At 47.7% G+C, this 26,194-nt stretch overlaps 3 protein-coding genes and 2 long non-coding RNA genes across 16 annotated transcripts in view; 2 read left to right on the forward strand and 3 right to left on the reverse strand.

The window, feature by feature from the left end:
- Positions 1–5,146: 5,146 nt before the first annotated feature.
- Positions 5,147–8,108, reverse strand: Hoxa1 (homeobox A1). Of its 2 annotated transcripts, XM_015490165.2 has the most exons (3): positions 7,593–8,108; positions 7,295–7,389; positions 6,681–6,812 (listed from the first exon to the last, which is right to left on the reverse strand). In XM_015490165.2, exons 1-2 carry the CDS (start codon positions 7,953–7,955, stop codon positions 7,330–7,332), a joined length of 423 nt encoding a protein of 140 aa, XP_015345651.1. In that variant the 5' UTR covers positions 7,956–8,108; the 3' UTR covers positions 6,681–6,812; positions 7,295–7,329. The 2 variants fall into 2 exon arrangements, with proteins under 2 accessions (XP_015345650.1, XP_015345651.1); XM_015490164.2 differs by having other exon boundaries at positions 5,147–6,812; positions 7,295–8,108.
- LOC107146124 lies at positions 7,570–11,836 on the forward strand. Of its 5 annotated transcripts, none has more exons than XR_007341670.1 (4): positions 7,570–7,706; positions 8,210–8,424; positions 9,488–11,288; positions 11,699–11,836. It is a non-coding gene; the product is annotated as an uncharacterized LOC107146124 (long non-coding RNA). The 5 variants fall into 5 exon arrangements; XR_007341673.1 differs by lacking the exon at positions 7,570–7,706 and having other exon boundaries at positions 8,199–8,424; positions 9,488–10,915; positions 11,007–11,288; XR_007341671.1 differs by lacking the exon at positions 7,570–7,706 and having other exon boundaries at positions 8,205–8,424; positions 9,488–9,671; positions 10,754–11,288.
- Positions 11,837–12,185: 349 nt separating this feature from the next.
- On the reverse strand, positions 12,186–15,008 carry Hoxa2 (homeobox A2). The gene is made up of 2 exons (XM_015490166.2): positions 14,038–15,008; positions 12,186–13,395 (listed from the first exon to the last, which is right to left on the reverse strand). The coding sequence occupies exons 1-2, from the start codon at positions 14,420–14,422 to the stop codon at positions 12,656–12,658; spliced, it is 1,125 nt and encodes a 374-aa protein (XP_015345652.1). The 5' UTR covers positions 14,423–15,008; the 3' UTR covers positions 12,186–12,655.
- Positions 15,009–19,068: 4,060 nt separating this feature from the next.
- Positions 19,069–26,194, reverse strand: part of Hoxa3 (homeobox A3) — a 44,040-nt gene continuing 36,914 nt past the window's right edge. For 6 of the 7 annotated variants that reach the window (XM_048786378.1, XM_048786376.1, XM_048786377.1 and 3 more), the window contains 2 exons: positions 22,177–22,828; positions 19,069–20,789 (listed from right to left, as the gene is read on the reverse strand). In XM_048786378.1, the coding sequence (XP_048642335.1) occupies positions 19,978–20,789; positions 22,177–22,708 (1,344 nt within the window). In that variant the 5' untranslated portion in view covers positions 22,709–22,828 and the 3' untranslated portion in view covers positions 19,069–19,977. Of the gene's footprint in view, positions 20,790–22,176; positions 22,829–25,773; positions 25,983–26,194 lie in introns of those variants that run through there. The other variant, XM_015490167.2, reaches the window with a different exon arrangement.
- The window catches only part of LOC125611508, a 2,505-nt gene continuing 2,330 nt past the window's right edge, over positions 26,020–26,194 (forward strand). The window contains exon 1 of the long non-coding RNA XR_007341674.1: positions 26,020–26,133. This is a non-coding gene — a long non-coding RNA (uncharacterized LOC125611508). The remainder of the gene's footprint in view (positions 26,134–26,194) is intronic.

Here is a 26,194-nt window from a genome sequence, read left to right on the forward strand (position 1 = left end):
ACCATCGCCCACCTCAACCGCCTTGCGCAGCTGCCCGGGCCAGGCGCCCACTCTGCAGCCCCACACGGCGCGGCGGCCTGAGCCCAGCTCGTGGCGAGGCTGGGACAGCAGCTCCCAGCGCGTCCTGCGGAAGGGACTCGGTGTGCTCCTTGGAAGGGAACACTCCGGTTCATATTTTACCCATGAGCATATTTCGGTGCGGGGAGAGGGTCCCTACCATTTTAAATCATTGCTCTCTGCATTCTCCTTATGATACTATGGTGATTTTTCTTTCAAAACGAAGCAGGTCAAAAATTGTAAAACGCCTAGTGCGTCTTTAAAAAAAAAAAAATCCCAGTGTGAAAAAGTTCAATGATTTTTCATTATCGGTTGCAAGCAGTTTCCTATTTTCTCTAACCAATTAACCGCACACGCCTAAAATGAAAAGACAAAACAATCTGATTTCTATAGATGAGCCTCGTGACTGAACCTTTTTTCAGCACGTTTTTTAAAAAATATTTATTTTTTAGTTGTAGTTGGGTAAAATACGTTTATTTATTTTATTTATTTATTTTTATGTGGTGCTGAGGATCGAACCCAAGGCCTCGCAAGTGCTAGGGGAGAGCTCTACCACTGAGCCACAACCCCAGCCCTCAGCACGTTTTTAATGAGTAAAATTTAATAGGCTGTTTAAAAAATGGAAACGTGTTTTAGTCATGCCTGGGAATATTTTGAAAAGGAAACATTGGTCTCTTTATTTTCCAATAAACTCGAAATGCAATCTTTCAATGATATTTTACAGGTTTGGGATTGCTCCTCCTCTCCCTTCCCCTTCCTCCCACCCTCCAACAAAAGCAACAGGGTTTAAAGGCTAACACTTACAAAACAGAGTTGCTTGATTGATATTTGGTTTGCAGTTCTGCATCCGAAGGTCAGGTATATTTAATGACTCTTGTTATAAAAAATAAGACACAAATCCTGAAGATTCCAGTTCAGCTCTTCAAACACAGCCACTGAGGTCCTTTGAGCAACAGGTTCCCCTGAGATTATTCCATGGGGATGAGATGAAGGGGAATGTAGAAAAATGTGTTGTGAGAAAACTTTATGTTAACGATTTGGACTTGGAGAGTGTGAGTGTGTGTGTGTGTGTGTGTGTGTGTGTGTTAGGTACATGGTGAATCATGGAGAAAAGTAATAGATGTGAATCAAACAATACAGGGGGCAAACCAGACCCCCCTCCCGAAAAAAAACACAAATAACAAATATTCCGGGGAATTGGGGATGTGGGACTTGGTAGAGCACTTGCATAACATGATCTCATCAACACACACACACACACACACACACACACACACAATCAGGGTTAGGAACCCTTCCCCATGTCCCTTGTATTTTAAAGCCTTTTCTAGGTGATAACCTCTTGACAACTTAATAGAGATCAAACTTGAGTGTAAGAGACTCCTCTTTTGTTTACTGCTCCCAAGCTTAGGTTTTAAAACAAAATAAATATATGTGTGTATATGGAATTTCACCTGCTCTGCTTTTACATTTTAAGAATGTATGTCTTGGTGGTCACTGTGGCACATGCCTATAATCCCAGCTACTAGGGAGGCTGAGGTGGGAAGATCACAAGTTTGAGGTTAGTCTCAGCAAAGTAGTGAAACCCTGTCTTAAAAAAAAAAAAAAGTGTCTTTATGTTTGGGCAAGTAGCCCAACATTTGACTATACAAGCAAAATGGTAGAACACTTAGAGCTTGTTTCAAAGATTCAATAGTCCTGATGGCCTCAAAATTGAGGACTTGATTTGAGTAGCTGGCCCATAAAACAGATGTAAGAAATAAAGTAAGCAATACCCAGTCTGAAACAAATCCCACAGAATAAATGGGGAAGGAAGAGGCAAAAATTAAAGCTCAATTTTAGAATTAAAAAGTGCCCTGGACTCAGGTTCTAAGCTACCCCGATTTTTATTTAGGAAGTAAGTACTGATTATTGACTATGTACTCTCAATGAAATCAATCCAACTTTGGGTACCTTTTCCTGACCCATAAAATGCGGGGTAAGGTAGAGGTCCCACTCAATTCTAGTCATCTAGGCACAGGAGTTCTAAGGCAGAGCTTTGTATGCTCTCAGAAATGCAGGTATGTAGTAGGCTTATTTATGGCAGAGAGTCACCACAGTTAGCCATCCAATGAGTTGCTTATCTGATCAGAGCATGCTAATTTGTATTCCTATATGTATTGAAAAAGCCAGCGCATTTCTAAGAGTGAGAGGGATATTACAGTCCCATCCAATATAAAGATAGATGCTGTCCATGCACTGATTTCAAAATTTTACAACAGAAGTGTTGCCTGTCTCTCCAAATAGCAAATTAGACTCAACCATCTAGAGCTTCTACTTCAAGAATGGTTATTCTTAAGGAAGAAACAAACAGCAGTGACGATTTTTCACAGACATGCTTAGCCATCAGGAAAGTTTAATGAATCCCTATTTAGTATGCATTTATGCAGTGATTACATGAACTCTGACCTCTGAAAAGCTGTAGCAATTAGCTTCAGTGTCTAACATCTTCTACCCACCATTCCCCACTGCCTTTCTTGGATCTCCCTTTTTCATCTCTAAGTAGTTTCATGCCCTCGGAGGATGTAAATTTTTAAAGTTAACTTTCTACCTGAAGTATTTGTTTCTGTACAAGCTAATTCCCTGCCACTCTGGTCTGAGTGGCCATTTCAGATGGATATTGGGGCTCTGATTGCTGATATTACTCAAACGCAAATGGATTTCAGTTCAATATTGCCTTCTACTTTCAAAAAGATAAACTCTAATGGCCCAACGCATTTCATTTCATAGCTGTGGCATCTGAAATAAATCAGATCTCTTCTATCAGACTAATTTAGTGTTTTTAAAATATTTGATGTAATTTATTTTAAGGTGAATGAAATCTAGCAGAATGGTAGAACACCAGAGGAGGAGGCAGAGGAAGGGCAGCTGGAAGTTTCAAAAAAAGGAAAGAAAAAAAAAAAAACAGGAGGGAAGAGGAAAGTGTTTTAAGTTTCTAGTAAACATTGTTTAGCAAAAGAATAATAGGAAATTTGCCCCTTTCCCAAAAAGGGATGGAACTATAATTGTTGCCTTTAGCTGAGAGCTCAGATAAACCGCTGGGACTCATTCTAAAGTGACCCATCACTGCATTCATCTCTTCTTGAACTTTCGGTGAACCTGAGATTAAACAGGGGTGAGCAGCTAAGCAGTTTGTTGTTAGCAGCCTTTTCAACAACCCTTTCAGACTGAGTAAATATTGATCGGTTTGAATCTGATTGCCCCAGAGGAAAACACCACCGCATCTGAATAGCCTCCAAAAGTAAACTTTCAAAGGTGAAGCCCAGAGCAGACTTCAGAGTCACAGCAAGACCTCCATTCAGCCTAGTATGGAGACACCCTGAATTTCAGGAGTACTTTGGATGAATGTCAAGGAGGTGGGAAATAAAGCATTTGGAAATGATTTTTATATTGCAGTTATCCTGGGTCCTTAACTGAGACCCTTGTTTTCTTTTCAAACGTGTCAATATAATGTTATTTTCTGTTTCCCTCTTTCTGTCATTTCAGTTAGAATTACTGTTATTTTTCAAGAATCTAACTGCACTCCTCAGAGACCAAAACAGAAAAAGAGAGACCTTGAAATAGAATGTGTTAAGCGGCTTTGATTTAATCGATTGGGACAGCTAAAAAGATACAAATGTTTTCCTTGTTGAAAGGTGTATTAATGTTTCCTAAATGCATTGCTTGTTAACTGATTTATTCCACGACCTAGAGAAGGCTAGAGATGTTTAGCCACAATTTATCGTTCTCCTCTCTCTCGGCTACATTAAAACCAGAACCTTGAAGATTGGAATCTCTGGATTTCGGTGGGTCGGGCCCTGCCTTTAGATATTGAAATCAAGACACTAGCATGCAAATGAAACTTAACACATTAAAGTATTTGGAAACCAGCCATCTGTTTTGCTGTGTGGCCTTACACTAATAAACAAAAGATACAGTACAAGGCTAGGCGGGAAATGAAAGAAAGGCTGTCTTTGAAGTTCTCCTTCGTCCACTTGAATCTTTTTAGAGGCAGCCTCAGAACCCAGCAGCTGAGGAAAAGCACCCGGTGCCCTTGATGTGGCCGCAGCAACTGTGCCTTCGAAGTCCAGGCTTTCCCCCTTTAGCAGGAAAGTGCAGGAAATCTCACGGGTGCTCTAGAGGCCTGCAAATTCCAGATATTTGTAGGGTTTTCTCCTCAGCCCATCCTTTTAAAACATCCTTTGAGGAGGAAGGAAGTCATGTGTCTGTATTTGTTTGTAATGCTGTAAATGTTCTGTTCTGCTCATGGGACTCAATTAAAGCCTCCAAAAATGTGTGAAAGTAAGGGAAAAGTGGCAAGAAGTCTAGGAGGATTGCCACTTTGAACTCTAGCTTGCTGGCTTTCTCTGTTTGAGGTCAATTCATGACTTGGTCAGAAGTAACTTCAATATGGCAAGGCTTCAGAGTGGCTTTCAACAAGAACAGTGGAAGAAACTGTTGAGCCCAGAGAAGAAAATAAATATTGTTTTCTGGGTTATGTGGCCTGGACTCTTTACAGCCAAGATGGCTATGAACTCAAAACTGAGTCTGAAGGAAATGAGATGTGCAACCCAGAGATGGGGGTGAGCCAGGAAGGATAGATGTTGACAGGAAGAATGAGGGAGGGAGCAAGGGTTTACTGAAAACATACCACACTCAATTAAATGGGTGAAATATATTGAAACACTGCCTGACAATCAGAAAGGAGGAAGAGGGATGGGGTGGGCCCCATTTTCACAGCAGCTTTATACCAGAGCTAATTAAATATGAATCTCTTCCCTCTTGGTTCACTGATGTGAGGAAAGACTGACTAAAGACAGTTTCAGCTTTTGAAGGGGGCTCTGTTTATATATATGTCAATGTTCAGTTGGAGGTGAAAAGGTTAGCACTTGACCCAGGAAGTATCCATGTTTGTTTCAAAAATAGATCTGCTTCATAAATTTCTTCACCATTCTTTTTTTCCCATTATGAACTTTGATTATAATAAAAGAGCTGCTGTTACTTTGAAGAGACTCAAGGTATCAAACAAACATTGATTAAGTGAAATTACACTCATAGGGCAAGCTTCAGCTACATGATAATGAAAAGCATTCACTTTTATTCAAGAAAAGGCCCATTTCTTTGAAAATCCACACCACCCTTCTTTTCTTCCCACATGAAATGAGTCAACTTTGTAGGAAGCAACAAATTGTAGCCCTGTGAGACACATATGCTTAAGCATACCTGAAACTTGAATATATTTATTACAGACATCTTAAGACCCGTAAACTCTGCTCTGGATCATATCACTCCAGGATCTCAGAGCTGTTCATGATTGTACAGGAAATGGGGAATATTGTAGGCTCACAAAGAATAACTGATAGAACTCAGTATGGTACTTCAGGGACATCAAAACATTGTGCGACATGCAAAAGACTATTCACGAATCACACAAAATATACATTCATTGTGCCATCCATCACATTAACAATTCAGCTGAAAATACATCATATCCAGCTAAAGTAACTGTGGAAGGAAGAAGTTGATTTGAGCAATACCTTTAGGTTCCGAATAATCCAGCACAAATTTTAATTGGCAGGTTGGCCAGAAGAATGAGAAGAAAGGGGTAGGGTTGGGGAGAGACTTAGCACAGGAAGCCAAGGTTTCTGAGCCTTGTGCCCTACAGGCCTTCTTAACTCACTAAAGGAACAAATTGAGACTACCTTCTGAGGCATCTGATGGGATTTAAATGAGGGAATTTATTCTTCACCTATAATCACATAAAAAAATTGTACCCCTTTTGAGAGTTTGCCCACCCTGTCTGATTTAGTCACCTAATTCTAAACATTTCTAGAAAATTTGTATAAAGATAAATCTCTCAAGACAAAGTATTTACAACCAGCAAACTCATACACATGAAACTGAATTAAATTAAGGGATGAATTAATTGTGTAAACACACTCATAGTGCATGTCTTCATCATGAGCTCCTGGACACCCTTCCTCTAGATTCTACTTTTAAGGGCAAGGTAGGGGAGAACTGTAAATACACAGTTAGACAAGAGGTGAAATGCCTCCCTCTGGCATGTTTCTGCAGGCAAGGAGACCCTAGTTTCCAAAGGGCAACTGAAAGAAACAGTTGTTTCTATGAAAATCTCTTAAAATCAGGGAGGAATGCAAGGGGCCATCAGAAATTAATGCTGGCACCAAATCAGGACTACTAAGGAGTTAACCCCTCAGCAAGTTTCTGGTCTAGAGTTTTCTGGAAACACATTATCCTGGCCAGGAGCTCCCCAGATAGGATCAGAAAGAGAGACAGTAAGTGGAAAGGAAGATAAGCTAAGAATGTGCTTTGGGTAAGAAATCCCAGCCCCAGGAGAAGTCTGGGCTGTGGAGTTAGGGGCGAGGGTGGCCTTCAGTGGGAGGTAGTCAGAGTGTCTGAGGTAGAAGACCCCGGAGAAGGAACGCAGGGTGAGGAGCTGGATTCCTCTGTCTTTTCGTCGCTTCCAGGTGGGGTAGCAGGAGAGATGGGCAACAGCCCTTCCTTTTCACGTTTCTTCTGCTTCATTCGGCGATTCTGAAACCAGATCTTCACCTGGGTCTCATTGAGCTGCAGAGAAGCGGCGATCTCCACCCTGCGGGCACGCGTCAGGTACTTGTTGAAGTGGAATTCCTTCTCCAACTCCGTGAGCTGCTTGGTGGTGAAGTTGGTGCGCACTGCGTTGGGTTGACCCACGTAGCCATACTCTCCAACTTTCCCTGAGGTAAAGTAGGAATCCATTAGAGGAAAAGGTAAAAATTCTAAAATTGATAAGAGATCCTCTACACGCTTCAGAGCAACACTCAGGGGGTAGATCAAGAACTTCTCCACACCAACCCAGCTGAGGAGTGTGAATGATGAGGTGTAAAATGTTAACCTGAAGTCAGCCATTAGCTTGGTCAGACCCATGATTAATGAAGTCTGGAGATATTAACAACACCATCACCACCAACACTCCCCCGCCCCCAACACACACATGCACACACAGGCTTCCTACTTCCAGAACACTTAAATCAACCTCAGCCCATTTGAAAACACAACAGTACGAAAGACTCCTTTGCCCCAACACACCTGGTACACTCTTCCCACACCCTACAGCGTGAGTCGAAAGCAAGAAGCTTTCTAAAAAATCATTATTAAATTTCTTCGGAAACTAAGTGAACAGCTCATCAAGACTCATCCACTTGTCGGCAGGACTGACCTGTTTTGGGAGGATTTCTTTTGACTTTCATCCAGTCAAAGGTCTGCGCTGGAGAAGACGTCTCCGACGCAGGGGAGCGACAGGCTTCTTGGTGGCTGGCGTGGAGAGGGGACAAGGAGTTATTATACGTGGCCAGGGTCAGGCTCTGGTGCTCTTGTCCATATGAGTGGTGAATGTACTGAGGCGAGCCCACCGTGCCCCCAGCATAACCCTGGTGGTGGTGGTGATGCTGGACCATGGGAGATGAGAGATTTCCAGAGTAAACAGCGGAAGCGCACGGGGAGTACCCACCACTTACGTCTGCTTCCTGATTTAACCCATAGGGGCCATAAGGCGCACCAAAGTTCTGCGCGCCGTAGCTTGGACCACAACCCGAGTGGGAGTAGGACACCCCCAGGTTCCCAGAAGTCTGGTAAGTGGCCGGCTGGGGGTGGTGGTGGTGGTGGTGGTGGTGGTGGTGATGGTGGTGTGGCGAGCTGATCTGCACACCCCTGCCCACAAGAAAGCGGTCGTCGCCGCTGCAGCTGTTGGCACTGACCGCACACGACTGGAAAGTTGTAATCCCATGATCGGAGGGGTAGGCTCGCGCTGAGCAGGTCCCCGAATCACCACTGCTAAGTATAGGGTATTCCAGGAAGGAGCTCATTCTTGCATTGTCCATCTGTCACTGAGCGACCGGGTCCTGCGAAGCCCTGGGTGATCGTGCCAACTTTCTCACTTCCTCCATGGGGCCGGAGAAGAAAAATGATATGAATGTACAGTGCGCACGAGGGGGGGCTAGAGGGCGGAGGGCTCTAGGGATGGGCACGTGATTTCGCCAGCCAATGGCTAAGCCTCCTGCTAAAGTTTGCTGGCTCTGGCTGTGATGGATCACCGTTTCAGTGGCATTTAAATCCCCGGCGCTCCTCTATCTAGGTGACGCGCAGCAGCCCCCCCAGGCAGCCCAGGCGGCGGCAGCAGCTGCAGCGGCTGCAACGACAGATTCCGAGCGCTGGGGCGAAGGGAGCAGAGGCTGCCTTCTGCGCGCTCCCGACTCCGCTCGCCCCCCTCCCCCCAAGAGGTGGGAGCTGGGAGGCATCCCCCGCCTCCGCCCCCTCCCCATCACGCTCAGAAAGATGAACTGGCAAGAGGTGAGAAGGGAAGAGGGCTCCTGGCTCCCCTGGGTGGGAATCCGTGGGCTAGAGCTCGCTGGGTGGCCGCAAGTACCTCGGCCCAGTCCCGAGAGCGCGGAGCAGGAAGGGTGGGAATCCAGTCGTAACCGCGCCCGAGTTCCAGGGTAATTCCACCGTACAATCTGGGCTGTGAGGCCGTGGGGCCGTAAAGAGCTCGAAGAACGCTGGAGGAGGGCGAGGCTAGGCCACTAACTCTCCAAGCTCGGAATGGAGAAGGTAGTGTGCCAAGAACTGACTGCGGGGAACCCGGGTGGGAATGGAAGGTACGAGAGCAAGAAAAGAAACTTCCCTCCTCCAAGGAGGGTCTCCCCAGCCTTCTTTTCCAACCCCCGGTCATCATTAGCATGGCCATGAGGAGCCTATGTAATTCGATCCCCAGGGACGACTGAGCCCTTGAAACCAAGCTTGCTGGAAAAGGCCGGGGTTGCTGGGCTCTTCTCTGCCCTCCCTCTTTCCTTGCTCTCCGCCCCTTTCTCCTCCCCACTCAGCTTTGCTAGGGGAGCCCTCTGAGATCCGAAGCAACTCCACTGCTGGAGTTTGAGGGGGTAGGAGAAGGGGGAGGGGGATGACGCTATCAAACGTGGCCAGCGTGGGGGCCGGGCCTTGAGCTGCAGGCCATCTGCTGGCTCTTAAGGACTTGGGAGCCTGCGTGCAATCTTTAGCGCTTGGAAGGCCGGAACGCAATTCCTACAAACATTCCGAACTTTCCCTGTTTCTTTTTCTGGAGGGGGATGTTAGGACTGCTTCCACTTTCCACCTCACCCCATCTACTGCACGTCTGGAGTGGAGGTCGGGGCTGGCAGGTGGGAGAGGCGGTGGACAGATGGCTGAGGGTGAATGGGACAGTTCCCTCTTCCCCAACATCTCCTCCCCTTTCCAACGGACTGTATAGTTGCTTGAGTGAACTTTCAAGTCTTTCCATAGAGAGATACGTGCGTCACCCCAGGCCAGGGGTCCTGGTCTCCCTCACCCTAGTCCTATATTGATGCTGCTGGGGTCGTTAATTGCTGTTTACTATTAGGTTTCATGTCAACCTCGGGCTTGTGGAGAAAAAATGCCAAGCAGAGACCGAGAACTGATGCATTCTTAAGCAGGAGAAGTCCAGAGATCATCTAAGAAGCTTTACAACCAAAGCTGCATAGATTTTACTTTGACATGTTTGTGACATTGGATCAGATAGATGAAATTAATAGTGAGGATTATAGGTGGGTTTGGGGTTCCCATGTCCTCCTTTTCTACATTAAAAGAAAGGAAGTTTTTCTCTAGGCAGGCACATTTCAAATGTGTTAGTCATCCTTACATATATCTGTGTTCAGTTCTCATAAAGAAGTTCTCCAAAAACCTGTCCCCACAAGAGGGAAAATTTCTGTAGAACTTTTACTCTGAATTCTCTCAGTAGCAATGAAACATTTTCCCAAACATTTCCTTTTGGAACGGTATTTTCCTATGACCTTTGACCCACCCCAAGCATGGAAAGAGGAAGAGCTCCGAAAGTTCCCCTACCCCAGTTTCAGCTCCTAGGGATCCTCATCCTGCAGAAGGGGATAGACAAGGGGACCCTCTTGGAGATAGCCTCCTTGGGATCGCCAGGGTTGGGGAAACAAGGGGGTCTTGTTGGGCAGGGGACAGGATGTAAGAGGGTCAGTGCTGGCAGTGAGGGAGATCCAGGCCCTCTGCCCGCTTGCCTCCTTCCTATACCTTCTTTGTGGGCTTCCTCCGCTCTGGTTTGCAATATCCTCCCGGCCGGTTGTAGTTCGCCTGCACAAAGCCGCCTTCAGCCTCAGCCGCTGTCTTTTCTCTCCCTCCACCTCTCTTTCTCCTGGCCTGTTTTCAGGGGAACCTGCATGGGGTGTTTTCCTTTGGATCACAAATTCGCACTGCCACACAAGCCTGCATACATACAGGCCAACTGCCATCCCACCTCTTTGCACTGCTCCAGCTCCCGCAGGCCGGCTCTGCCTCGGCTGGTCCCCCCGAGTGCCGCTCTCCTGGAGTGGCTCACAAAGGCAGCCTCCCGCGGCATCCAGCCCGTAGGCTAGGCTTCGGTAGCTCGGATCCTTCCCCAGCCTCCACACCACCACTACCCCACCCCCAGGAATCGTGGGAGCCATTCTGCTGTATAAGAGACCCTTGGTCCTCTGGGCATGTAGGCCAGTGACCCAGGACTCAGCTAAAGTCTCTTTAAATGCCTCAGGAGAGTGGGTGAAAGGCGAGCTTGGTTACGATTAAAATAATCGCCTGCAAGTATCTGCCTCTGCTCAAAACGCCTCTTTCGGGGCTCTTCTAGAAAGAGAAAGAGCGAGGAGGAGACAAAACGCCGCCGAGGCCCCGGAGCCGTTCATGGCATCCGCGGCTCAGCCAAGCTGTTGTTTTAAAAGAGCAATAAAAATGAATTATGACTGAACGCCTTCTAACTTAATGCTTTCGGACGGGGATCCCCGGCAAATACGTAAGAGGATTTTTATTTGTGCATGTGTTCCTGCAATTGATCTCTTTGATGACATTCTCATTCATAGAAAGCGTTTGATTTATGAGCTTAGGACGAATCGCATCCAGGAGCGGCGCAGCCCTGGCCGCAGCCCGGACGCCCTGCTCGGCGCTAAGCCTGAGCCTAGGTCCGGAAGCCGGCCGCAAACGCCACAGGCCGCCGCCGCTGCTGCTGCTGCTGCTGCTGGGATTTAGCGGGTGAAGAGGTGACAGAAAGTAGGGAGCAAACCCATGAGGAAAGATCGCGATTTTATTCTAACTTCCAAGCCTTTGCTGTTAAGAGCAGGGTTCTTAAATCAACCGGCCCAACACACATGTTGCTGCGCTTTCTCACGGTAAGTAGCCCATAGAAGAGCACAGAAAGGGAAAAATAAACATGGGGAGACATAAAAACTGGAAAAAAACAGAACAGCCCCCAAACACACCCTAGGTCATATTTTATTGATATTTCATTTAAAGTGCTTTTTCTCTTTCTTTGCCTAACTGGGTTACTTTATAACCTAGGGTGCAGAAGCACTTCATTTTAAATCTCAACTTGCTAACCTGACTTCAAAGCTTTAATGATCCATTATTAGCAATGTAAACAGATTTAAGAATGAAATATTGATTTTTCTGACCCTGGATGTGGGGGGAGGGGGGAGTATCCTAGAATGACTGGACCAGACAATTAGAAAGAGTCTTTCCCGAAGTGCATTTTCCAGCTAGTAACCATTATTTTGTTTTATTGTTTTTCTCTATCTTTTAGGTCTGTTTTGCCTGAACCTATCAACAGCTGGGAGATTAATCAACCACTCTGAAAATGTACGGGGGATTTGTGGGGGAGGGGTTGGAATGTAGATGTTTGGAACCAATGTGTATAAATAAATGAATTGTTGATAACTTATTGACCTGGTAGCTTGTTAAAGAAACCCAGAGTTGCTCATTCCTAGAGCTGGGGTTTCAGTAGGCACTTTATTTCTCCACCTTCAAAAGCTTGAGCTTGCCCAACTCTTAGGCTGCCCAATCCTGTTTCTACTACTAATTTAAATTTATGGCTTGAGCCACTACACTGAAAGCCAAATCCATTCCCTTCCAAAAAAGAAAAAGAAAAAAGAAAAGAAAGGGAAAAAAAAAACCCTAAAAACAAAAGTACTTGTCAGAAGCCCTAGCCATTTTCTGGCTTTATTTGTTGCGGTCTATTGAAGACTTTGAACATGCCACATTAATAAATATATTAAAATTGAAAAAGAAGATAAATTGTGACCAGAATTTTATTTACCAAGTTAGACTAAAAGAAGAAAAAAGAAACCACTATGATCCTTGAGAAAGAGGGGGAGAAAAAAATAAAGCTACTTATAGCAAAGGAGAATTTATTCTACCAAAAATACGCATGACAATGCATCCTAATGTAATACAAAAATAAAAAGAAAGTGATGATACAATTTCTAATCACTTTCTTGCAGGCCTCATATATTGCTTTCAGGAAAACCACACAAATGATTGTTAGGTGAGGTTTAAAACAACTAAAACTCCAATGTAATCTGTAAGAGATGACTCTGAAACTGAATCAGGGAATCACTAAACAAAATGCTCAACATTAAAGAAGTAAGGGGGTAGGTCAAGAAGAAAATAAAATAAAAATCAACTCCCGGAATAAAAGAAGGCAAAACCACCTGGTCAGGGGGTTTTTGTTTTGTGATGCTTTGTTTTTGCTTTAATGTTTTTAGTAATTCAGATGCTGCAAGTCAATTGTGGTGAGTGTGTCTGTAAAAAAGTCAAAGCTGTCAGCTGAAATATCTACAGGACTGTCGAGGGAACCTGGCAAACTGGGTGAGACTGCATCTGAAAGCTGCAGGCAAGAATCTGTGGAGAAAACGTTAAAGTCCTGCAAAGAGGGGACCTCGAGGGCCTCGGGACTGTCATTGTTTAGGCCAGCTCCACAGTTCTGGCCCATTGTTGACAAGCAGTTAGGAACAGTGGGTGACTGGTGCTGAAAATGTTTCAGATTTTTCTCATTGCTGGTTAAAGGCGAAACTGGGAAACTTTGGGAGTCACCATTGTGTCCATTGGGAGCCTGCTGTTGCGAGAGGGCATTTTGCTGAAAAGTGTAACCTTCCCTCTCCAGAAGGGCCCCGGAGACGCTGAGGGCTTGCTCAAAGAGGGACTTCTCTTCTTCGTCCTCCTCTACTTTCTCTGAGTCCTCAAGGCTTTTAAATTTCCCTTCACTGTTTTGGTTTTCCTTGCACTGGGTCTGTCTCTTGTGCTTCATCCTTCGGTTCTGAAACCACACTTTCACTTGTCTCTCAGTCAAATCCAGCAGCGCGGCAATCTCCACCCTTCGGGGTCTGCAAAGGTACTTGTTGAAATGAAATTCTTTCTCCAGCTCTAAAAGCTGCGTGTTAGTGTAAGCAGTTCTCAGGCGCCGCGATCCCCCGCCGCTGACATCGGCGATTTCCAGGGATTCTGCGGAAAGGGAAACCAACAAGAGACACACGCACAGTTGGAGGTGGAGGGGTCCAAGAGGGATTATTCCACTGGAGAATAAATATAGCAGAAAAGATCAACTGCAACAAAATGGCCGCCCTGGATGCAGTAGAGCTATTGTGCTGCCTTTCCTGGGAGCTCAGCCCCGGGAAACCCCATCTCCTCCACCTCTATCAAATTCCTGCCTGTAGCTCCCCCCAACCTCTTCATCCGGGAGCAAACTTTATATTAGCCACAACACAATTTATAATTAATGCATCAGCTGCTTAGCTGAGCAAGAGCGATCTATCACTCTTCATTACTGTCAAAAAGCCAAACTCTAGGACAACTAGACAAGAGGAGGTCAGTTCCAACTCAAATAAATCATCCCACATTACACAAGTTAGGGAAAGTTTCCCCCTCCCTCCCTAAAAATATATATGTCTCATTGTGGAGCACAGGATCTCTTCTCCTCTCCATCAAACCCATTCCTGAACCCAAGGGGGCAAGGAAAGGCAACCAGGCATCTGTCCCTCTCCCCATTCGCTGCTATCCCATGCTCCCCTCCCCCATAACCGCTCTCGGGGCAGCCCGGAGGGGGAACAGGGTCCTGGGGACCTGGGGCCAAGTCTTGGGACTGACCTTTGTGGCTGAGGCAGGCAGGGCCAGTGGTGGTGGCGGCAGCGGCGGCAGCCGGCGGCAGCGCGGTTTTCTTGGCCGCCTTCTTCTCCTTCATCCAGGGGTACTCGGGAGGTTGCAAGGCGCCAGCGGGCACCGGGCTGCCGCGACTGCCCGCGGGGCTCGGCTTGGGGCGGCCGCCAGCGCCGTGGCGAGGGTGACTGCCCGGGTTCAGGCTGGGAATGGTCTGCTCAAAAGGAGGAGGAATCAGTGTCGAGTGTGAAAGCGTCGAGGTCTTGATTGATGAACTTTGAAATGTATCAGCGACAGGGGGAAAAGATGTCAGGCACTCAGCGAGCGACGGCTGGCTATTGATAAAACCAATCTCTCGCTCAAATTCGTAATTCATGGCCTTCTCCTTGGAGCCCCCTCGGAGAAAAAGTTCCCTCTTTTGGAGGGGCTTTGGGGGGGCGAGGCCCAGGAAAAAGGCGAGCGCGGAGGAAAAAAAAAATCTATCATAGAAGATCGCTGCTGGGGTGTTTTTTTTCTAATTCACTGATTACAGCCGTATGGGGACCGCGCTACTATTAAACTATTGAATTCATGGAGACAAGGTTGAAATTGGACCGAATTGGCTGTCACATGATTGCTTCTGCCCAATGACAATTTGGGCTTTAATCAAAAGAAGCCACTGTCTGTTTGATTGATCCAAAAAAGTCGGGAAGGAACGCCTCATTGGGGGCCAGTGAGGCTTTATTTACACTTTTTTCAGGACAAATATATATATATATATGGATGTGGGTGGGAATGCCCGAGAGTGAGTGCGGGACGAGGGTGCCTGCCTTACTCCTGCTCAGCAAGGAATTGGTGTGTGCGCCTGGGAGTGTGTCTGAGTGTATGAGTGAGTGCGAGTGTGAGCCTGGCTGCCGGTCGCGCCAGCGGCTGCCCTCTGCCTCCCCCGCACACTCCGCGCATTGTTTGGGACTGTCGGGAAGACGCCTCGCACCTCACAAATCATTTAAGCACCTCAGTCTGACGCCTGCAGTCATTAACAAAGTAATCCATTAATCTTCAAAGTTTTGACACTCGAGGGCCCCCGCATCCCAGCCACATAAGTTCTGCTAAGACCGGAGGAAAGAGCAGTGGGAAAGAAGAGTTGGGAGATGGAGAAGAAAGACAGTGGAAGGGAAGGAAGAGAGGGAGAGAGAGAGAGAAGGAGAAAGAAAGAAGACAGAAAAGAAAGAAGAAAGATTTGGGGGGGCAATCCTTTTATATCCCTATCCTCTACTTTTCCTAAAAACCAGTTCTTGGATCTCAGAACTGATATCTCTCTCTCTCTCTCTCTCTCTCTCTCTCTCTCTCTCTCTCTCTCTCCACCCGTTTCCCCTCCCACTCTCTTCTGTCTGTTCGCTGTCTGTTCGCTCCCCCCATCCCATAGTCCCTCGCCCCATTCTCAATGTCCAGCCTGGAATTCGCGCCCCCGGGCCCCATTGTTAGCCGGCTTTTCCACCGCAGCTTTGCATCTGACTCCAGGGGAAAGCGGAAAACGGGAGGCGGCTCTCGAAGCTTCCCGACCTTCCTGCGCCATCAACTTCTCAGGAGTGGCTGGAGAAAACAGATGCATGTGCCAAGCGAGACAGCAACCCCAGGTCCATGTGTCCAAATCCCCGTAGCCAGGGCGGCGGCCAGCCAAAGAAATGCCGCCCCGAGCTGGCGAGTGCGGCTTCTGGCATTCTGGGTTTCATACCCTTATGGCTCGGGTGCGGTGAGTATTTCCGATTTCCAGGAAGTCTGTTGGAAGTTACCAGAAGCGAGGGAGAAGACGTTTGTTCCTCTCTCTTTCCCCCTACCCTTCTTTCCTTGTCCTTGTCGCTCTGGTTGGGGGCTGGTTGGTTCAGATGTAGGAGTGTTCCTTGGCAGCCTGAATTGCTTCCCACACCTTCCTACTCCTTGGACACCAGGGAGGTTTGCACCCGGGTTCTGTTGTGGGAAAGAGCACTGTGGGAAAGAGCCGGGTGTCCCAAGGAGGGATTATACAGGTTTTCCTTCTCCTTCCTTGTCTCTCTTTTTCAATTCCAGGACTTGAAACTGTGTGTGTCTTGGACAGTGCTGGGGGGTTGAAAAGATAACACCTTTAGGTACCAAATGACAACTTAAAAAAAAAAAAAAGCCCACCAAGCCAAAAAGAGGGCATGAGGCAGAGATAGAGAGATGAGAGAGAGGGGGGGGGGAGGAGAGGAGAGAGAGGAGAGAGAGAGGTCTGAAGGTACTTCTCCCCACCCCCCCAACCCTGAGGATGGTGATTCGCTTTTGCTCTCTTTGAAATGGACCAAGTGATCAGACTCCCCTAGGCCGGCAGGCATCAGTGGCAGGAAAATAAATCATTCTGATGGCCAAGGAGAGAGAGGTTGGTGGGGGAGAAAAATCTTCGTAGAAAACAAGAAAGGCTGACCAAGGAGCAAGGGCAGAACTCTGTCTCTGAGGCCAGCATCAGAGGGGGTTTGGGTTGGAAATGAGATATTAAAGTGGCCTCCAACCTCAACTAGCCAAGAGGCATTGCATTACAGATAGAGATGCTATTTTGGAAAATGTGAGGTTTTTCAGTTTTCTTGCTTTTATTCCAAACAAAGCTCTGAAGGAAGTCTGGGCACGATCAATCTTGCTCACCAAAAGCCTTGACAGCTTCTGGCCCTTAAGAACACATTTCAGCTTCAAGCTCTTTCCAAGATCAAATGTGGCCGAGCAAAGAGGAGAGCAGGAAACGCAAGTAAACAAGGAAAACTAGTCTTTTAAAGATATTTTTTGGCAGTGGAAGGGTTCTAGGGTTGCTTTTAGGAAAGGTGCTTTGTGGATTTGGTGATGGTGGCTTTTGGCATTTGCTTTTATCAGAAAATTTTGATGGAAGGGGAGGGGAGATGCATAGAGGAAGCAGCACTGCCTCTATATAGCTGGGCTTTGTCAGGGGCTGCGTGGGTGAGAGCCTTCTGCCTGTTTCAGCCCCCTTAATTCAAATACCATCTGGAAGAAAATGCTTTTCTGAAGCTGCTCAACACTGAAATAGTCCCCAAATCTATTACTTTAACTCAGGATATATTTTAATAAGAATTTCTTTGAATATTTAGAAAGCTGGGGATGAGATCAATATTTTTCTTTGAAAGCCAAAATGAATGCCTTAGAGTGGCAAGATATGGAAAATCATATTAGATTCTCATTTTACAATTTCTGCCCTGAGGGAAGGAAGAAGCTTCTAAAGCATTCCTCCCTCAGCTAGAGTAGATTTTTAGAAATGGTTCAAATGGTGGTAACCCAGAAAGATTTTCATCCTTAGGTGGATATCCATATTCTTCGATTCTCTTTCTCTCCTTCTCCTCCTCTTCCTCTTCCTCCTCCTTCTTCACCTCCTCCATATATACTGCTCCTTATTTTCCCAGGTAACTTACACATGTCTCTAAAATAGTTACTTAAAAAGAAGACTCCTGTATCTGCTCAGCGTGAACAACCAAAAAGTGGAAGCTCCAATCCTCACAAAGGCTGATCTTCCTGCCTCTGCATTTCTGAGGTCTGATCATATTTCCCCAGGGAGGTTGGGGTAGGGGGAGCAAGACCATTTCCCCACAGACCAAACTCTTTGAAAAGAAAACATATATATTAGGAGCTGCAGGACAGATGTGGAGAAAGCACCTCTGGGTGTAAGAAAAACACCCAGCTCTCTGAAGCTGCCTGGCTTTGCAGCCTCTTTTTCTTAAAAGACTTTCTTTTTCTTAAAAGAAGAAAAGGTTACCTAAAAGCAGCTCGTTGGGACCTAACAGGTACCCAGAAATGGCTCCAGTGCCTGCTTCTAAGGATCCTCTGAGGGCACTTCTCGGGAGGATGGATAAAGGCCATGATGATGGATATTTTGGATTGCAAACAAAATGGCGACATTTTTCACTTCTGCCTCTGAGAGATACAATCCAGGGAGGATGGGGCTTATTTCTTACATCAGATGCTTCTGATCCCCAGACGCAGGCGGTTCTTTACTCCCAGTTTTGAGGATGATGATGAGGAGGAGGAATGCAGCTCTGAGGTTTGCATTTTTTGAATTTAGATCCTTCTCTGAGCAATTATTTAATCAGAAGATGGAAATATGTCCTTTTACTGTGCCTGTCTTTGCCTCTTCCAGTCAGTAGGCAGCTCTATCTTAAATGCAGGAGTGGAAATGTAATATTTAGCTCCTGTAGCATCAAATGAAAGAAGTACTTATACAATTGCATTTTTATTAGAAAGATACCAATCTCCTTTCTCTCTCCCCCTCCCCCTGGGGCCATAAAAAGAAAGCTGGGAGGGAAGAAGGAGAGGAAATAAATCCAGAGAATGGCAAATGCTAAATTCCTCTAGGAAACAGATGCTAGCATTCAGGCAGTCCAAGGAAGGGATCAGGGAGATTCTCCTGAGTTTAGCCCTCCTTTTTTTTTTTTTTTCTTCTGGAGGTTTGGGGGAGTTTCAATCCCTTTAGATCTGTTTGGCTCTTCGAGGCGATTTCGGGAGAGATGGTTCTCTTCTGGCGCGATAAACGACTGGGAAGCGTCCGCGAAGGAGACCATAAGTCTGAACGCTCTTGGAAAGAGTTCTGCATCCTCTGCATGGTTGGTGATTCACGGGGTTAAGACGTCGGCTGGTTCGCTTTGACCGGAGCTGAAGAACACGGGACGACCGCCCTGAGTTTTCCCTACGCGCGGCCGCGGGGCACCTGTGCGCCCCCCACCGCGCCTGGGCCCGGCTGCCTTTGTTTCTGACAACCGGTCGTTCCACAGCCCCTGCGCCCTCCGCCTGCCTCCGCGGCAGCTGGGAACCAAGCAGCCCAGCAGGTCCGCCACACAGCCTTTCCAGATCTGCCGCCACCAAGAACCCCGACTGCCTTCCGGAATATTCGCCGAGCTTTTAGGCGAGCCGCCGGCCTGGCCCCAAGCCCAAGGAGCTGGGTAGGCGGTCGCGGCCTACTCCGCCAGCTCGCCTCCGCCTGAAATCCACGCAGACACCCATCTTCAGCCAAAGAACCCCTTTTGAACACGGATGTTAATCAGAATAAAAACTTTATTTATTTTTTTGTTTTGTTCTCAGAATGTGAGCAGCAAGGAATGTAGAACTCTCAAAACAAATCAGCATTTTTCGCGTTTACAGATTGGTTGTTCAGTTTTGCCGGATGTTACAAACCTAAATCACTGTTTTCAAACGCTGGATCCTCTCTGGTTTTATTGCATCATTACCGTTTTATCAAGGAATTATATTTCCCTTTCAAATAAAAATTTTATAAGTACGCCAATACACCATTGAACAAAAGGCCCAAGAAACCTTCTGAACAATCAGGGTACAGAATTTCTTTAATATAAATACGAACGGATGGGGATAAATAATATTTAAAACTTAGACTATTCAATGCTTGCAAAAAAAATATAAATAAATCTGACTGTTCACCAGCATACACACACGGAAAGACGTACACTTAGTCATCCTTGTACAGGGAGCCCCTGTTTCAAAGCGCCTTTGATTTTTTTTTTTCTCGCTCTTTACAAGAAGTGCAATTTTAAAAACTAAAAATAAAATAAAATAAAAAGTAATCGCTCCCCCTCGGGAACCATGAAGTACGAACAAATTCACATTTGAAAACTCGACTAGAAAATTTGTTCATATACCCTGTTTCTGATCAAAGAGTGGAGAAGGTAAAGGGCGCAGGGCCAGTGGCCAAGCGAAGGGCGGGAAGAGATAAATATCGCTACTGATACTGACAGCCATTCCAGCAACCAAAATTGCTACGTCACATAAACAATAAAAATGCATTACCAAAGAAAACAAAACGGGGGGGGGGGCGGGAGAAGGGAGCGAAGGAGAGAGAAAAGGGAGGAGCAGGAAAAACATTTAAAAAAAAAACGAAGAAAGAAAAAGGTGGGGCGGGGGACTCTCCCGGCACGCAGCCCCAGCCCACCATCACAGGTGGGTGAGCTTGGGAGCTTCCTGAATTCTTCCCTGAGAAGGATGGTGGGCGGTAAGGTCCGTGTAGGTGGGGTGTGGCTCCCCTGGCCCTGGCGCGTGGTGGTGACCGCTGCCCAGCGGCCCAGCAGCCCCATAGTCCATGGCTGCAGAGGTGGCGTGGGGGAGGTGAGTTAGGCCAAAGAGTGCCGGCCCGGAGTTGCTCATGGGTTCCACATAGCTGCCCCCCACGAAGACGGGGCTTCCCTGTAAGTGTGGGGTCCCATAGCTGCCGTTGCCTTGCAGGCCATGAGCATGCGGGTCATAATCAGGAGTGCCCCCTGCGCTTGCCCCTGCCGCTGCATAGCGTTTCTGTGGGGGTGGGGGTGGCGGTGGGGCACAGCTGGGCAAGGGTGCAGGGTAGGAAGCGGGAGGCAGCCCATAGGTGCCTTGTGGGGGCTTGGAGAAGGGTGGGGGTGACTGGGGCTCATATGGGACACTGTTGACCAGCGAATGCATAGAGTTCAGATAGCCACCAGGGCCGGGAGGCACGGGGCTGCGACTTGGAGATTGGCCCCCCGATGACGTTAGCATGCCCTTGCCCTTCTGATCCTTCTTGTATTTCATGCGGCGGTTCTGGAACCAGATCTTGATCTGGCGTTCTGTGAGGTTCAGGAGGTTGGCCATCTCCACCCGGCGCGGCCGGCACAGGTAACGGTTGAAGTGGAACTCCTTTTCCAGTTCCACCAGCTGCGCACTCGTATAGGCTGTTCGTGCGCGTTTGGATGAAGCCTGCCCAGGCGGGCTCTTGTCACCAGCGCAGCTCTCTCCTGCCAGGACAGAGAGAGGAAGAGCACGTCAGGGGCTGCATATGGCCCCGCCCAGCTCCTGAACCAGCCTGGCCTCTCTTTCTCCAGGACCCAAAGATCCCTCCATCTGTTAGGGCCCCAAGAGGAATAGGATTTAGGTGCTGTCCTCTCTCCTGGTGGGGGAAACAGTGTAGGTGGTTAGTCCCTCTTTCAGCTTGTTTCAGGGAACAAATTATAGGCTTCTTCAAAGAGGGATGTGGACAGAAATCTCCACTGAGGTGAAGAGAAATCTCCACTAGCCTTCCTGGTCTGTATTTCCTTCCTGGCACTGACACATTTACTGGTCCTCTAGGCCCATCAGACAAGATTTCCTGTGGGCAGGTCTCACCATCATCATTCTTTTCCAGTATCCAGTAACTTTGGGACACCTAATGTATACTTCCAAACCTTCTTTTCCTCCTTAGCTGACTGAATGATGAGGCAGCAGATTCAACTGGCCAATTCTCCAACTATCCAGAGATGGGCAGAGTGAAAATCCCAAACTGAAAGGCTTCTGCCCAGAAGAGATCTCCTTGATGCTATCCATTTCTGGTGGGGAGGCTCAGGTCCCTCATGATGACCTATCCATTAGAGCTCCCCATGTCATTAAGCAGCCTACTAGAGCTTTGTCCACAAGTGTTATGCCCTCCTGTCCTCCTTGGCCCCCAAATCCTGGCTCTGGAGGCCCCAGATGCTCAGGCTTGGAGCAGAGCACTGGCAACTAGAGAGGGCAGGGGCAAAGGTAGCCAAGATGCTAGGAAGCCCAAGGCCTGGGGCCTTTCCTCCATTGGCCTCCAGTTCCAGGAGGCCCATGTGGTTCCCATTAAGATGACAAGCTGAATCCCCTCCCCCAGGAAATCCCTGGCTGCCTTCATTGTAACTAAGTCTGAGCAAAGCCTTCCCAGAGGTGAGGTAGCCACTCCATCTGCTGGAGCAAAAATGGCTCTGATCATAGACAAAGCATTGAATCTGACTTGGAGGGTGACTAGGCCTGCTTTTATTCTGCCACATTTCAATATGGGGAGGATGTCACTGTTTCATTAGAATACAGGAGCTGTGCTAAAAGAGAAACCGTGAAGCTGAGGATGGTTCTGCCTAGAGATCAGAACTCCAAAAATGAAATGGAGGGATTCCAACTTCATTAGTCTCCACTTGCTCTTGGGGAGGTCCAGAGAGACTCCCATCAGGTCTGTGTCTGGGGGTTCCTGGTACACAGAGGCCTTATCACCTCCTTAAATTGCCAAGATTCTGGAAAACTTTGAGGTGGGAAGGAAGGAGAGTGGGAGCAGTGGATTTCTGGAAATGTTCTACACTCTGCTGGCTGTGGCTGGAAGTGGCTTGGAGCCTCCTCCAGAAAGCACCCCTTTACCTGAGCTGGAGCCGCTGGTTTTCTGCTTTGTGTTTTGCCTCGACTCTTTCATCCAAGGGAAGATTTGTTTGGCCACGGTGGGCGAGTTGAGCAGGGGGCTCTTGGCTGCGCTGGCAGGGGTGGGGTTGCCGTTGGCATTCTGAGGAGGGGAGACAGAAGAAGGGGGCGGGGGAGCCGCAGGGGTGGGTGCAGGGGGCTGCGGTGGGGGCTGGGGAGGCTGTGGGGCAGGGGGTGCAACCTGGGGTGGCGGTGGGGGCAGAGCCGGGTCACCCAGGCCTGGGGGCTGGCTGGACTGGCCGCTCAAGGCGCGCAGGCACGCTTCGCTCAGTTCATGCGCCTTTGGATGGCCCCCTGCGCTGGCGCTGGCGGGAGACTGGAGTGAGCAAGCAGGTCTGTGATACTCGCCATCAGAGCCCAGAGCGGCGGATGCCGCATATGGCTGCTGACTGGCATTATAAGCAAACCCGTTGGCTGCCTGGTAGGGGTAGCCACCGTAGATCGCCGAGCTGTCGTAGTAGGTCGCTTTTTGCATCGCGTTGTCTCACAATCTTGAACGCACACTCTGACAGGGGCTTGACACCCGTAAGGGCGCACATTGGCACGCCCCCGAGGTCACGTGACGCTCCGCCGCCAATGGCCGCTTGCCGCAGACCTGGGAGGGGGGCGAGAAGCGCAGCGCGGTGAGGGCTCCGCGCAAATCCATCTTACTCTCAATAGCTAAGTGACATGAAAGCCATAAAAGAAAAAGTGGTCAGCAATATTTAGCAGCACGACTTGGCCCCGGGCGCAGGGAGCCGCACTATAAAAAGCCGCTGGAATTTACTGGCAGCTACAAATATTTGCTTAACTTGCGTCTGGAGTTGGGGGATTTTCCGGGGAGAGAAAGGAGAATGACTGAGGCTGGAAGCTGAGTCTCTGGAGCCGAGGTCCAAAACAAGAAAGGCCTGGTAGGCTGGAAAGAACAAGACTGTAATCTTTCTTTTGTATGGGGGGAAAGAAACGTGGGTGCCCCTTCATCTCTGTCCCTTTACTATCATCCAGAGACCCCCAAGCCTCTCCCCTTGTCTGGATCTTGGAGAACCAGCCAGAAGGCAAGGGGGAGCTTGGGGGTCTTCCCGCTTTTTCCTGGAATCCCCACTTTAGTACTGACACTTGCCAAAAAGAGCCATAAGATGTGGTTATTCCTCATCCAGCCCCTGCTTGGATCTTCCTGTCCTCAAGAGAGGTTTCTGCACACACACACACACACACACACACACACACACACACACAAAGTAAGCAATTGCCTTATCTGACCAGGCTGGATTTCAGAAACTGAGCTTTTTAGGCAGTTAATCTACCTTTGTTCAGGGATAGGACCCACCTCCTCTAAATGAGCTCCTGTGGCTAAGAAGCCCAGAGATAAAAGTTTGGGTGGAACACAGGTCTGTGTGTATGTTAGGAAGGGACCAACAACATCATCCTATCCAGCAAGTCACAACTCAAATCATGGACAGTTCTTTACTCTTTTCCTCTGCTACTTCTCAGGCACTTTGCAGCAAGTCACCCCCACCTCCTTTCCCCAGTTACAAGTTCCCAGATCCCCCTGTCTTGGATTTTCGGAGGTGCTGTTATTCAGAGCAATGATCAAATTCTACCTGTTAAAACATGATGGATTAGAGAAAAAAACAGCCCACCAGGAACCTGAAAAACCAGCGTTCATCTCCATGACCACGGCTTGAACTCTCTTTCCAACTTAACGATAATAGGTTCTGTCTTAGAAACTGCTATGTAATTTGATGTATGGGGGTCATTTGGCTCTGGAAGAGGCATGGAAGCACAAGCCATAAAATCCTGCCAGAGTTCCCTGATCTTTGTGTGCTGCTGTTGTTGATATTTGTTACTTGGTCTATTTACCTGCTTCAGAAACACCAAGTAAAGGATAACACTAAAGTCTGGGAATGTAGCTCAGTGGTAGAGCACTTGCCTATCTTGCAAGAGTCCCTGATCTCCAACACCACCAGGAAAGAAAAGAAAAGAAAAGGTGAGGAGTAACAACAATCTGAAAAGCAAGTGAAAACCTTAACCCTTTTTAATTTAGTTTGCAGAAATGAAATCGACATTTACTCTTTGTTTTCAACCTTTACGTGTTTAACCTCTAGCTCTCACAAGAAAAGTTCCATATGAGTTGCATATATTCACACACATCACACATTCAAAATGTAAGTCCCTCTATTAACATTGTAATGATAATTCTTTAAGAAAATGGTATACACTTCATGCCCCAACTATGTATATTAAATCCCAGAATTATTCAAGTTTTCCAGGGATAGCAGATGTTAACTAGAAAAAATAATTTAATAAGCATCTACCAGTGGATGATTATAATTTTGTTTTTAATAATGGACTCCTTTAGATTTCATTATTAAACCAACAATCTGACCAACATCTGGAAAACAGGCACAATTAATTTTCCAGAACCTCAATTAAAAATTAAAGCATCACTTATCCGGAGTTACTGTGCATAATCATGAGCCCTGGAGTACTGTTACTCTTTTGGAAATAGATAAGCAGGTACAGATACCATGGTGGAAAGCAAATAAAGGATAAAGTAAAATTTAAAACTGAATAGCAATTTACTGTCTTGGTTTCTTGTTCTTTCGCTGAAAACAGTTCCTATTACATTTGACAGTGTTAATGTCTGGCATTATAAATTTTTTTAGATACCAGACTTGTGTAAAAACGTCAGGTCAAGAAATTATTCTAGACACTTGAACAGCAAGATATTAGATAAAACAAAATTAAGTTAATTTTGAACATGCAATGTTTCTAGTGACTTGCTAATCCATTATCAGGGGCCTGCGGCTTACTTAAGCCTTTTCTTCAAGTTGTGCATTGTCTTGTAAAATAACGAAAATACCTTTTTAAAAAATCAAAGAGCATATGACAGCCCCCATAAACTTAAAATATACATTCAACACCAAGATCCCACCAAAGTCCTTCCTATTGTTTGAGGTCTGCAATCACCTTGGACCTCACACAATTCTCCCACAACTCAGCCCCCAAAGTTTCCAACCTAGTAAAGAAGTTGGAGATTTGCCAGCCAGGAAACTTTGCTTTGTACCCCCCAAGCAAGGATTGGGAGTTAAGGGAGTTTCCTCTGCAAAGATCTGTTTCTGGACAATAACCCCCAGGTGCAGGAGCTGAAGGAGGCTAAATCCAGTGCAGGCAACAAGAGCTATTGTCTCTCTGCAAGGTATGCCCCAATTCGACCTCCTTCCTCAAGATACTGCCCCCTTTTCCACTCCAGTCCCTTTCTTAGTCTGCTTTCACCCCGAGTTTGAACAAGATCGTCGAGAAAGAGCCCCTGCATCCCTTGCCCCCTAGCTCCTTTCCCGACTCAGAAAAGTTGAGGCCGAGATGAGGGGAGAGGGGTGAGTGGGGGCGGGGATGGGAAAGCGGCCTGAACTCAAAGTGTAAGGGTATCAGTCACTGCCGGGAAGGAAGCTCCGGCTTGTGAACTCTTCTTGAACCGAGATTTAAGTCTGCAGCTATAAATCACCGAGACGTAAACTCCGCCATTCAGAGCTCAGAGCGGCCGGTTGTGCCCCTGCTTACCTTAACTTCTGAAGAGCGCCGCGAGCGCAGGCTCGGGCTCCAGCCCCCAGCCCGGCTCCGCTGCCCCGCCGGGTCCCCTCGCGCGGGATGGGCACCGACCCTCAGCATCAGCCGAGACGGCGGGCGGGCTGGAGACCCCAAGGCCCGGACGCCGCCGCACACAGCGTGGTCGCCTTGCTGCTCCGGCACGGCTCGCCCAGGGCGGACTGGGGCGGCTTGGACCCCCCTCCCACCCACCCCACCCGCCCACCCCTCCCCCACAACCCCCGCCCCCTGCCCTTTCTGAGGGCAGCAGCCGCGGCCAGGAGATAAGCGCTAGCGCAGCGCCGGGCTCTGCCTGGGCTAGTGGCACCGACTTGGGTATGTTTCTTATGAATATTACACGCGGAGCAACGTCTGGTCGGGGGTGCGGTGGGGGTGC

The sequence above is a fragment of the Marmota marmota genome, unplaced genomic scaffold (assembly GCF_001458135.2).
Source record: "Marmota marmota marmota unplaced genomic scaffold, marMar, whole genome shotgun sequence".
Taxonomy (NCBI): Eukaryota; Metazoa; Chordata; class Mammalia; order Rodentia; family Sciuridae; genus Marmota; species Marmota marmota.

Bases quoted from the DNA above. Each gene is read 5' to 3' on its own strand.
- Hoxa1 (XM_015490164.2), bottom strand. From the start codon at position 7,955: ATGGACAATGCAAGAATGAGCTCCTTCCTGGAATACCCTATACTTAGC. The intron at 6,813-7,294 runs GTCAGTCCTGCC...ACTTTACCTCAG, and splicing joins AAGAAATCCTCCCAAAACAG to GGAAAGTTGGAGAGTATGGC.
- Hoxa2 (XM_015490166.2), bottom strand. From the start codon at position 14,422: ATGAATTACGAATTTGAGCGAGAGATTGGTTTTATCAATAGCCAGCCG. The intron at 13,396-14,037 runs GTCAGTCCCAAG...CCCTTTCCGCAG, and splicing joins TGCCTGCCTCAGCCACAAAG to AATCCCTGGAAATCGCCGAT.